Below are 12,213 nucleotides of genomic sequence, written 5' to 3'. Positions count from 1 at the left end.
CCGAATGTCCCAATATTCCAAGGGTGAATCTTCTAACACCGAGGATTCTAACATAGAGGGCCTTGACCTCGGGAAGAGAAGTTAAACCACCTCGGACCCCTCTCCAAACCGTGGACCAGGCCGCCCCAAGAAGAAGGTGTCCTTCTCAAAGCCCTCAGATGCTGAGATGGCAGACCCACCAATAGAGAAGACTAAAAGATCTCGCATGAGTAAGTGGTCACCTTTGGATTTTCCTATTGGCTTAGGGCAAGAAGACTATTCGCTCATTCAGGACCTTGCTCATTAGTCTTTGAGCATCACGCTTCCTCAACTAATAGCATTAAGCCCTAAGGTGAGATGTGAGCTGTAGCAAGGGCTCTCAACAAGGAGGAGCAAGAAAAAGGAAAAGGTACGAGAGATTTCTTCTCTCTTTGAAGACATTGATCGGCACCCGCATACAGTAGATGTCATCATAGATAATTGCCGAATCAAAAGTGTGTGTGTTGATGGGGGAGTTGAATGTAATATCATGGTGCCCCATATCATGAAGAAGTTGAATTTGAAATGCACAAGGCGTTTCTCCACTCGAATCAAGGTAGTAGATGGTCGACGACTCGCCACCCTGGGAGTCAGTGAGGATTTGCCCATCATTGTCAATGGGTTGACCACCATCGTCAATTTCTATGTAGTGGACATTGAAGATACAAGCAAGAGTTACCCAGCCATACTCAAGAGACAGTGGTTGAGAAAGAGTGATCCAGTCACCTATTGGAAGATAGGACACATGTCTTTTGGTGCTTCAAAGGAAAAGATCCCGGTGCAACTAGGTGCCACTGAACCAGAAGAAGAAGAGGAGCAAGACAGTGATACTCGCTCATCCTCGGTGTCTGAGTCAATGGAAGATTCAAACGGGGGGAAGGATTTCTCAGAAGAAGAAGTTTACATGATGGGGGTGTCTCCGACCCCGCCACTTGCAGAAAAGGTAACAGCTAGTCCTCAATAGCTTGAATATATGCTTTCCCCTGACCTCACTCCGAGTGAGAAAGACGAGTCCTAGAAATGTTCAAAGATTTCCCTGACCTCTTCGCAACTAGCTACCACCACCTTCGCCATGTGACTGCCATAGAACACAAGATATAGCTGAAGAGCCTGATGCTAAGCCAGTGGCTCAAAAGTATCGGAGATTAGGGCCCCTACAAACCAATGCTTTCCGCTTAGAGTTGCAGAAGCTTGTAGAAGCTGGGTTTATTGTTCCGGTTCACAATACTAAATGGGTTTCACCAGTGGTAGTCACCCCAAAGAAAAACAACAAGTGGCGGGTCTGCATCGATTTTAAGAAATTCAATGTGGCTACCAAGAGGGACCATCATCCTCTGCCCTTTCAAGACCTCATTCTTCAGAAGGTAAGTGGTCATGAGATGTATACTTTCTGTGATGGTTACTCTGAGTTTTATCAAATCAGAGTTGCCAAGTAGGATGTGCTTAAAACCACATTTGCGACACCCTGGGGGATGTTTGCATTCAAAGCAATGCCATTTGGCCTCACTAATGCTCTTGCTACCTTTCAAAGATTTATGCAGATGGTGTTTGCTCCTTATTAAGGGGTTTTCTTGGAGGTGTTTGTAGATGATTTCTGTATATTCTCAGCACGAAAGGAGCACATCATGAAGGTTAGGTTGGCCTTCCAAATGGTCAATGATGCAAATGGCAGCCTCAACCCTGAAAAATGCACCATTGGAGCCACTCAAGGGAGGTTACTAGGACATATTGTCTCATCTGAGGGCATCAACCTGACCCCGAGAAGGTAGAAGCTATCCTCAAGCTCTCCCCACCAATAACCAAACGTCAGGTATACTCATTTGTCAATCTAGCAGGATACTATCGTCGCTTCATTGATCAATATGCTGCTTTGATGCGACCCATGACTACGCTATTAAAAGATGGGCTTGATTTCTCTTGGGATGAGGATTGTGATCATGGGTTTGTACAAATCAAGAGTGCTCTGGCTTCAGAACCCATTCTACACAATCCTGATTGGTCAAAGATCCTGGGTTTGGTGAGTATACTTTGGCGAGTATCCTTCTCCAACAAGCGCCAGCAAGCGGAGGATCGGTTCATGTATTCTATTCGATTTGCTTCTTGACAATTGCTCGAAACTGAACGATGCTACTTTGAGGCTGATAAGCATGCCTTGTCTTTGGTGTTCTGCATTGAGAAATTGAAGCATTATGTGGCTAGAAAGTCCTTCATTATAATCTCTAGCAATGGTTTTGCAAAGCAGGTTCTTCAATCACCAAATCCCATGGGCCGATTGGCCAAATGGTTGGCAGTTTTATAAGAATATGATTTTTCTTTCAAAATTGTAAAAGGGGGTTGTTCCAACTTGAAGAATGCTTTGATTGATTTAGAGGAGTGCCTCGATGTAACCCTTGTAGTAGCCATAGAAGTTGGGGATCCATGGTATGGTGGTATCTATAGATTTTTGACCGCTTTCTCCTTTCCTCCAGAAAGTACTAGCTATGAGAGAAAGAAGATTCGTAGAGATAGTAGGTGCTACACTCTCTTTGATAGGGTGTTGTACCGTCAAGGCATGGATGGGGTACTAAGGGCCATTGATGAAGATGAAGTACCTAAGGTATTGAAGCATTATCATGATGGATTTTGTGGAGGCCATTATGTCGGTGACTATACAGCTAAGAAGATTTTACATGCTGGGTACTATTGGCCGACCTTGTTCAAGGATGTCACTATGTATTGCAAAACTTGTGAACCATGTCAATTCTTTAGTAGGAAGGATTTGCGTCCTGGGCAACATCATCCAGTGATGTTCATATATCCGTTTTAAAAGTGGGGAATAGATTTTGTTGGGCCCGTGCCCATTACTGCCCGCAAAAAGAAGTATCTTTTGGTAGCCACTTAGTATGTCACTGAGTGGGCTGAAGCTATCGCCCTCCCCGGTACAAATGCAGTGCAGTTACTCATGGATTGCATGGGTATTGATCATCGCACTTCTAGCACCTATTATCCAGCATCCATGGGACAAACGGAGTGGACCAATGGCCTCCTTTGTGGCCACGAGGAATAAGAGCCAGTGGGATCAGAAGGTCACTGACGCTGTGTGGGCTTACAACATCACCCATACAAGTGGACGGTTGGCACAAGGAGTCTTGCCACCTCATCCTACTTTTCCTATTATTTAACTTGCACTCTTGGACTATCTACACCCCCCCCACATGAGCCTATCCTACATGGAGGAAAAAATTCAATGTAATATCCATCTCCACCTATTTTACATTACTTCTCCCATGGTCCTTGGGCCATGTCTCACTAATTGCAAGCATGGGACTGCCTAGATGCAGAGGTGGCACATGGAGAAACCATGCCACCTTAACATTTTATAATACTACTACCATGGATTATGTACAATACACCTTATGGGTCCTCTTACGTGGAAGGGTGGCACATGGTCATGCCCTGCCACCTCAACCCTGGGCCCTATGCACACCATATTGTATTATACTATTGCCACACATACAAGCACACACACATATTTATGCCTTTTACCTTGGTCAAATTTATCCATAACAGTTTCCCCCCCGAGGTAGGGAATGCATAGCATTTCCATGCCGGGGACCACATCACGCACAAAGAAGGGCTTGAGATAATGCTTGTTGATCACCTTCTTGCCATATGGTTCATGCAGGTTCTGAACTTGTACAGACCCATTGCTACGTTCCTTAATGACTTTGTATGGACCGGTCCACAGTGGAAGGAACTTTTAATCCATTTGGTTGTCCAATCTGTTATCAAAGCATAGCACAACATCCCCCTCAGCAAAGTGTCTTTCCCATCCCTTACGAATCTTAGCATCCAAGTAGGCCTTTTGTCGATTCTTTTGGATCTCTGTTTGATGTAGTACAAGGTGTCGCGTTTCATCTAACTTCTCAAGTTGTACCAACCTGGCCTCTACATGTTCATATTCTGTCATCCTCTGTTCTTGTCCCAATCTTAAGGCCGGAATCTCTATCTCTAGTGGTAAAACTGCCTCAGTACCGTACACCAACTCAAAAGGAGTGTGACCTGTAGATGTTTCCTTCTAGATGTTTGAACGTATTATAAAATTGGGAAGAGGCCAAGGGAGCATCTTAGACTTAGGATATGGGGTTTGATTTATGCGAAAAAATGAGGCAAAGGGTTGTCGCATACAATTGAGAGTACGTACCCTCCTAGCCCACATGGGAGATTCCTCCACACACACCATGCATGTGGGAGTATGCATTTATTGGGAGAGGCCCCCTCTCTTGGCTATCAAAGGAGGGGGCTATTCCTTGATGGGAGACGCTCATTCTTGTAAAGCCACCTAGCTAGTACTTTGATTTCCCCCATCCTTCCTTTCAAATAAAGCGTGACTCTCTTCCCTTGATGTCTCCATCTCTACATTCCACCTCCCATCATGTACATGCTCCTCTTCCTCTTCTCCCTTCCCCTCTGTGCCATAGTCCCCCTCTTAATCCCTTTTCCCCACCCATGATAACACTTCTCCTCTCACGTTCCCTTTTCCTCTATGGCCCTCGAGCATCGCCATGCCTAGCGTCAAACCTCATGCCTTGATTTCTTTTCTAGTTAATAGTACACAATGTATAGACTAGACATTTCAATATTTAGGGAACAAGAAGCTAAGAATAAAGACCAAATTTATTTGGACAAGTGGAGCCTTTCATATGGTGCCAATGAAGAACATCTAATTTTATTAATTTTGGTATGCAAGACTTAAGGACCTTCCCTTAAGATCAATGTCATAATCATAAGATGAGCTCAATATACAATATATTTGCTATTATGAGATGGCATTGTTGTGAAAATTCTGTTTGTCCCATTTACTAGTCCATCTAATTGATCAATGTTGCCCACACATATTTTTGCTAACATACCCTCTTCTATGCATGTGATTTTTTGCCACCTTCTTTTGACTCTGGATCATCTAATATTTGAAAGGATTGTTAAGATCTTCCATTAAAGCAATCAATTATGTCTTTTTTATATCCTTTTTCATCTTCCATTTGGAACACAAATTCATTATGATTATTCTTTCCAGGTTATGAAAATGGAAGAAGCTCTGTCACAATTTTTTTTCAAGTAATCTCTTTGTTCTTGAGGGTGATAAGATTTTCTATAAGCGTCCAATGATTTTTATGTAATTGATGACTTGCAGAGTTTCATAACATTTAAACAATGTTTTGTATGGTTGGCACACATTTTTTCACTTTTCACCATGTACGATGCATACATGCCAAGAAATTATGTATCTATAGGATTATTCCATACGTGTGTGTGCTTGATGGTCATGATACTTTGTACAACCTTTATTTATTATATTTAAAAATGTGCATTTGCAAGTAAACAAATTTTAGTGTGCATTTACCCAATAATTTATAGCTGGATGCTAAGTGGAATGTAATATAAATTTCAAACCTAACTATCCTTTTGGTACTAACTATTTGTTTATTTTATAAAGTATATATTCAAATATAAATATCCTTGGTTTAAAACAGCAGATCATTGCCTCTGAAGGAGGCAGCCAAGATAAAAAGAAGAATGTCCACCAGAGGATGATGCACCTTGGTAGCCTGAAAACATCTTATAGCGTATGAAAGTACCCAACAGAGCCAACTGATGCCATCTCTTTTATAGATAAGCAGACACTTCATCTGTAGTCATCTGCTTTCATGCGGCTATCTGAAAATTCTGAGAAGAGACAATGCAAGCAGCAATACTTTATAACATAATAGTTATTCTAGTTCATTGAGTCACATCTAGGAATCAGCCAGTTTACACTCCTCAGTTCTATTTCATTTTTTGTTTTGGTTCAAATGACTGCTGAGTTAACCTGCAAGTTGCTTTCTCAGAACTTATGCCTGTGACTAGAACTATCTTCTATGCTATGAAGCAAGCTTCTCTTCATTCTTGTAAAGTTCTCCAAAAAGGAAAAGAGAAAAGGGATATACATTTGAGCACGACTCAAGTTTACAAGGAAGCTTATGCATTTAAAACCAACAAGGTCAATTACTCCAAAAAGGCTCTGAAGTTGGTCCCGTTCTGCTAGCATCATGGGGCATTCTAATAAACATTTCCCAAAAATATATATTATAGAATAATTTACTGAGACTTCTATCAATGGATGACTCTGAAAAAGTACCAACTGGATTCACCCATTACCAAGCAGCACTGATATAGGCATCATATGTTAAAAAACAGAGACGGAGGCTGCTTGCTGTAGCCAACGCTCCCACAAAGCAGAATAATGTAAAGAAAAGTAGCCCAGTACAATCAAATTTCACTCCTTCCAGTACTGTACACAATTGTAGAGATAGATACAGACACAAATCTTCAACAATGCTCAATAGAGTAGAACAGCAAAACATGTATTGTAGATTGCTCCAAAGATGGACAAACCCTGATACAAAAGGTGTGCTCAGTGTGCCACCATCTAGCAGATAAGGTACGGCCTAGATGTGGACCCCTGGCACCTTCAGAACTGTATTCTACCACCTCCTAGCACCTTCAAACGTCTGTCACCTGCATTCTCCTATGGAACTCCACTGTGCTGCTTACATGCGGCACAAACAGGCTGCCTTGTTGCTTTGCAATGCAGCCACTAATGGTGAGGCACTGTACGTCTTTTCCTTGACTTGCTGCTCTGGATGCAGCCCTAAGCACAGCGTGAGCTTTATTCCTCAGCCAAGTGTGAGGCCCCCTATGAATCATTGACTGCCCCCTCATGGGGCTTGTTAATAGGCCATCTAGCCCTTTGACCTACCTGGCCTGCTGCAGATTGGCTGACAAAATCTATCAGCCAACCAGACTCGCCGACCTGTTCATGCATCTATGGCCTATCTAGTCTGCCAGCCAACCACAGACTACATAGGCCTGACCTGTTCATGAGGCTATTCAAGGCCCTGCTCCAAGTGCCTCTTGTTGGGACCTGCCGCCTCCCATCTGCAATCTTCACAGGTCCTGTACTAGCCCATGTTGGCATGTGCCTTCTGGCCTTCTACTTGTTGTACTGCTGACTGGTCCCGACCTGCTGCCACAGACATGCGACTAGCAGTCCATACTACGAATCTGCCCTGGCTGGTCCCTCCAGTCTGCCGACCAGCTCTTCCTTTAAAAAGTTCACTCCAGGTTCTATCTGCAGAGCGACACATGGAGGCCGGGCAACAGCCTTCCATGAGCCTTCAGATGCTGCTCGTGTGGCAACTTCCTCCTCTCTCTCAGACTGCCCCCATGGCAGCTTCTCATCTGCCCACCTGGCTTCCCTCTGAGTCCAACCATGCTGCTGGTACACCTCCCCCATGTCCTCATTTGGGAGCTCAGACATGGGGAGGTGACCCCAATAACCCCAACATCATACAATAACTATACAATGTCCTTTATGACTTTCATGCCACTTCCCTAGTTCTGGTCCCCTATGCCAACCATGAGGGATTCCTGTAGCTCAGTGACGAATTATTAACAGCATGTCTCTGTTATTATATCATTGTGATTCCCACTTGGGAATCAAGTTTCTTCAAAAATTTCGGTTGAACAAAGACTTACTGTACAGTTGGAGGCTGTATTTCTCAACAGCCAGGGTCTCCCTTGTATACACTAACTTGTATACTATTTTTACCTGGCCGTATTGATTACTTGCTCACTGTGTTTTACTTCCCCTTCCTGGAAGATAGTGGTAACCAGCCCACCCAACCAATACCAGCAAGAGCATTAACTTTGTGCGCTTTACCAACTGTCTGCAAAGTGGAACAAGATTATTTACACATGAATCCACTAAGGATAAGTGTCCTTACAAGAACAACTCCCATCTTTAAACTGATGAACGGTATATGCATCTACTACTATGATCTCTCGAATTTCAATCTTTGATATAACCTTGATGGCCTCATGGCAGTCAGTACAGACTCGAAGATTCTTGGACACTCTGATAGTTGAGCCTTGAGGTGTACTGATAAGTCCAAAAGCTATTGCCAGTCTCTCACAGTGTCCACACAAGGAGTCTTCCTTCTCACATTCTGCCATGGACTGTAACCCCAAATTTAAATGTTGTGCAAATCCTTCCTCCTTCATTTGTATGGTTAGTTCCTGTAGTTTTGCATAGATATCATAACTTCGGGGATGGCGTTTGTCACGCACAATGAAATCATGCAACTTGCCATCAAGTTCAATAAAGGCTTGACCTGGCTTCTTCCAAGCATTTGCAAATAGCCTGAGCTCCTCCACTGTGTCTGCAGCTTCCTTCATCCCAGCACGTGCATAGATATTTGACATTAGCACATATCCAGCAGCCTTTCTGCGATCCAATGCTACAACGCGATTAAAACACTGTCGTCCCATTTCCACATCACGATATTTTTTGCAGTGACCAAGCAACGATGTCCACCCAACAATATCGAACTCAAATGGTGTACTCTGAAGTAAATCTTCTGCCTCCAACAAGTGACCAGCACGGCCAAGTAGACCCACCATGCAGTTGTAGTGGTCGAGGGTTGGTGCAATGTTTTGTATCTTCATTAACTCGAAGAGGTGGCAACCCTCTTTTACTAAGCCCCCCCGGCTGCATGCAGAAATAAGACTAAGAAAGGTTACATCATCTGGCTTCAAGCCCTCTTGCTGCATGTTCTCAAAATATCTCAGGGCCAACTTGTAATTGTTTTGCTGGGCATACCCTGCAATCATTGCACTCCAAGTCACAATGTCCCGCTTTTGCAGTCCTTCAAATACTTTGCTTGCATCCTCCATGGTCCCACAGTTGGTGTATATGTCGATCAGTGTATTGCCAATGTACACATTAGACTCGAAACATCTTTTGAGGATCTGAGCATGAATCAACCTGCCCTGCGCAAGGGCTGGTATGTTGGAACATGCTTTCAGGATGCTAACAAAGGTGATGACGTCTGGCTCCAGTCTGACTTCTTGCATTCCATGGAAGAGATTAATGGCTTCCTGGCAATGCCCATACTGGGCATATCCCGCAATCATGGCACTCCATACAACTGCATCTTTCTTTGGCAATTTATCAAATACCATGCGTGCATCATCATTGCTTCCACATTTGGCATACATATCAATGAGGGTGCTGCCAACGAAGGCATCCAATTCAAAACCAGTCTCAACCACATGTACATGTATCAGTTTGCCCTGGTCCAAGGCATCTAGGCTGGAACATGCTTTGAGGATGCTGACAAAAGTGGCAGTGTCTGGTGTTATGCCCTTCTCTCGCATTTGTTGGAAAACCTCCAGAGCCTTCTGACCATGCACACGGGCATACCCTGCAATGATCGTGCTCCATGTCACCACGTTCCGTTTTGGCAATCTTTCAAACACACTCTGTGCATCCTCGAGACTCCCACATTTGGCATATATGTCAATGAGGGCACTCCCAACAAACACATCCGAATCAAAGTCTCGGTCAAGTATTTTTCTATGAATCAATCTAACCTGATCTAGAACATCTGTGCTAGAACATGCTTTCAGGATGCTAACAAATGAAACTTTATTTGGTTCCACCCCCTTTTGCTGCATTTCCTCAAAAAGTTTGAAAGCTTCCTGACAATTTTTATGCTGTACACACGTTGCAATCATTGCTGTCCATGTCACCACAGTTCTAATTGACAATCGATCAAACACCTTGCGTGCATCCTGTAGGCTCCTACATTTGGCATACATGTCAATCAGAGTGCTCCCAACAAATGCATCTGATTCACAACCACTTTCAATTATGTGGGAATGGATAAATTTGCCCTCTGATAAAGCTGCCGCACTAGAGCATGCTTTCAGAACACTTGCAAAGGTGTATTTGTTTGGCTCCATTTTCTTCACTTGCATTTCATGGAAAAGTTGGAGACACTCCTGGCAGTCTCCCTGCTGAACATATCCCGCAATCATTGCATTCCAAGTCACAATGCTTCGGTTTTGTAGTCTATCAAACACTATACGTGCTTCTTCAAGGCTCCCGCATTTTGTGTACATATCAATGAGGGCATTGTTGATTACTGCATCTGGTTGGAATACAATGTTGATTATGCTGTCATGAATCAACCGTCCCTGTAGCAGGGCCGTTGCACCTGCACATGCTTTTAGGACAGCGGCAAAGACGTGCCCATCAGGTTTCAGGTTTGACTGCAGCATTTGATGATACAATTCAATGGCCTGGTCGTTACGACCAAACTTAACATGCGCAGAAATAATTGCACTCCATGTAAATGCATTTGGTTTCAGTTTGCTAAAAACGTGGTTTGCTTCCCCTAAGCTTCCACATGACGCAAACATACGAATCAGGTGGCTCCCCAGAAATGCATCGCATTCAGATCCTTGTCTCATAATAACTCTATGCAGGTACCTGCCGCCCACCAGGTCTTCCTTGTTGATGCAGCGTTGCAGAAGACAGTAGAAGATGTCTGTAGGAATATGAATGTTTTGCTGATATATAACGTCAACAGCTTTAAAAGCCTCATCCAGCTGCCCCTCTTTGCAAAGTTGTGAAAACAAAGTCCCCTTGGATGTACTAATCAGGAAGTCTTGGTGTCTTGATATCCTCTGCAAAGCCAGTTGCTTGTCAAAGTAACACCAACAACAGTAGGCAAGCCCAACTAAGTAGAATCACACAGTAGATTTCTTTTCTTTTCTCTCTTCTACAAAGCAAACTGCAACCATCAGTAAAGACGAATAGGGGAAAGGGCCAAGGCCGGCCATTTTCCAGAAAATGGGGACCTAAGCCACTTTTGAGAAAATGGCCGACCTCAGCCCTTTCCCCCACGTCAAGAGCCCAGGGGAGCCCTGCCCCTTGTGATGGTGACCTCCCAATCCTGGGAGTGACGTTCCTGATTCTTTATCGGATCACAAACACCTTTTTACCTGCTATCTCAGGTTGCAGGGCCAGTTTGCAGGACGGCCCTCGGACCTTGACGAAGCGGTAAAATCTATAATGTATGACATCCTAAGCAACACCGTAGTGTTACAAAACACTTTATGAATGCCTTAGAAGCTCAATCAAGCGTCCACAGGCTTGTCCTTAAATAATTACGGTGTTTTGATCAAACCATAGATTGAGCATTGTGGGGCGAAAAGGCAAAGAAAGGGTGCCCTTGCAATTGGGGACGTGCCAATACAACTTAACACTAACTATAACCTCTTGATAACTCCTACATTAGATAGCCACCAATTGTAGATACTTACGTTGTCGGGCATGTCATTGCGCAGCCATGATGAATCTGCGAAAATATTAGGCCATAATTTCTGCTTTGCCGTCGTTTTATCTGCATACAAAAGCCATTAAAATACTTCCTGAAGAAAACGCAGGGAAAAATGTTTAACGTAGCATGTTTCCAGCGCTGCTGCTTACACTCACCATCACCGGTGTCCGAGGTGCGGTTACCCAAGAACCAGGACCCTTCGACGCCCTGGACATCACGTTCTCCTACTGGGCAATACAGACGGGCACCCCTATCCAAGGGGGATAATTCTACAATTGTCGCTGCCTTTGCAGCTCTCTCCCAAGACATTGCGCCTGCCCTTCCCATTTCCCCAAGCGATGATACCAACAAAGCAGAAGAAACCGAAAGAATTACATGGGTGCAGCAAACCTGGAGCAAGCATGCGTTACGCACGGTCTTGGGCGAAGCAAAAGATTGTTTTCAAACTCTGCAGCAATCGGAAACTCTCCTTTTGGAACCCATAGCTGGGCACCTGAAGAGAGATTATATTGCATTGCAGTGTTTTCCCAAGACCCATAACTGTCCATCTCTCCTAAAACGTGGCAACTACTCATCTCTATTTTCGGAGTCCTCAGCTCTCTTCATTCCAATGTAATCCTCGACTCTCACTTGAGGAGCAGCGGGGGCATTCTCCCATCTTCGGAAAGTGCCGAGATCGGTCCAGATTAAATCTGGACCGTCCGATCGACTCACTTTCATAATGAGAATCTTTGACCCGTATTCAATTAATGTAACCCATCAGCCAGATAACGTTTACGACTAAAACACTCACCTGTAGTAGACAATTTTCTAACCCTCCCTCTGCCCTCCACGTGGGAGAAAGGGATAGGGAATTGGCGTCGGGAGCTGATTCTTGAGAGGAAACCTGTGCCACCCGGCGATCAGTCATAGGCCGAGAGCTGGTGGCCCGGTTTTCGACTGGATATCGGCGATCGATGTCGATTTTCGATCGTCAGCAGCATGGGGA

The 12,213-nt window shown here is 44.2% G+C and overlaps 1 protein-coding gene across 1 annotated transcript; it reads right to left on the bottom strand.

Moving 5' to 3' along the window:
- Positions 1–7,034: 7,034 nt before the first annotated feature.
- Positions 7,035–11,788, bottom strand: LOC147906119 (pentatricopeptide repeat-containing protein At3g12770-like). Its single transcript, XM_087376598.1, has 3 exons — positions 11,381–11,788; positions 11,209–11,288; positions 7,035–10,569 (listed from the first exon to the last, which is right to left on the bottom strand). Exons 1-3 carry the CDS (start codon positions 11,550–11,552, stop codon positions 7,804–7,806), a joined length of 3,018 nt encoding a protein of 1,005 aa, XP_087232724.1. The 5' UTR covers positions 11,553–11,788; the 3' UTR covers positions 7,035–7,803.
- Positions 11,789–12,213: the final 425 nt, after the last annotated feature.

This window comes from Dipteris shenzhenensis, chromosome 1, assembly GCF_047967505.1.
Source record: "Dipteris shenzhenensis isolate YYH24624 ecotype China chromosome 1, Dip_SZ_1.0, whole genome shotgun sequence".
NCBI lineage: Eukaryota > Viridiplantae > Streptophyta > Polypodiopsida > Gleicheniales > Dipteridaceae > Dipteris > Dipteris shenzhenensis.
This window is presented reverse-complemented; position numbering and strand designations above follow the sequence as displayed.

Coding starts and splice junctions, on each gene's coding strand:
- LOC147906119 (XM_087376598.1), bottom strand. CDS start 11,552: ATGGGAAGGGCAGGCGCAATGTCTTGGGAGAGAGCTGCAAAGGCAGCG. Junction 11,289..11,380: donor CACCTCGGACACCGGTGATG/GTGAGTGTAAGC, acceptor TTTTGTATGCAG/ATAAAACGACGGCAAAGCAG. Junction 10,570..11,208: donor GCAATGACATGCCCGACAAC/GTAAGTATCTAC, acceptor CTGGCTTTGCAG/AGGATATCAAGACACCAAGA.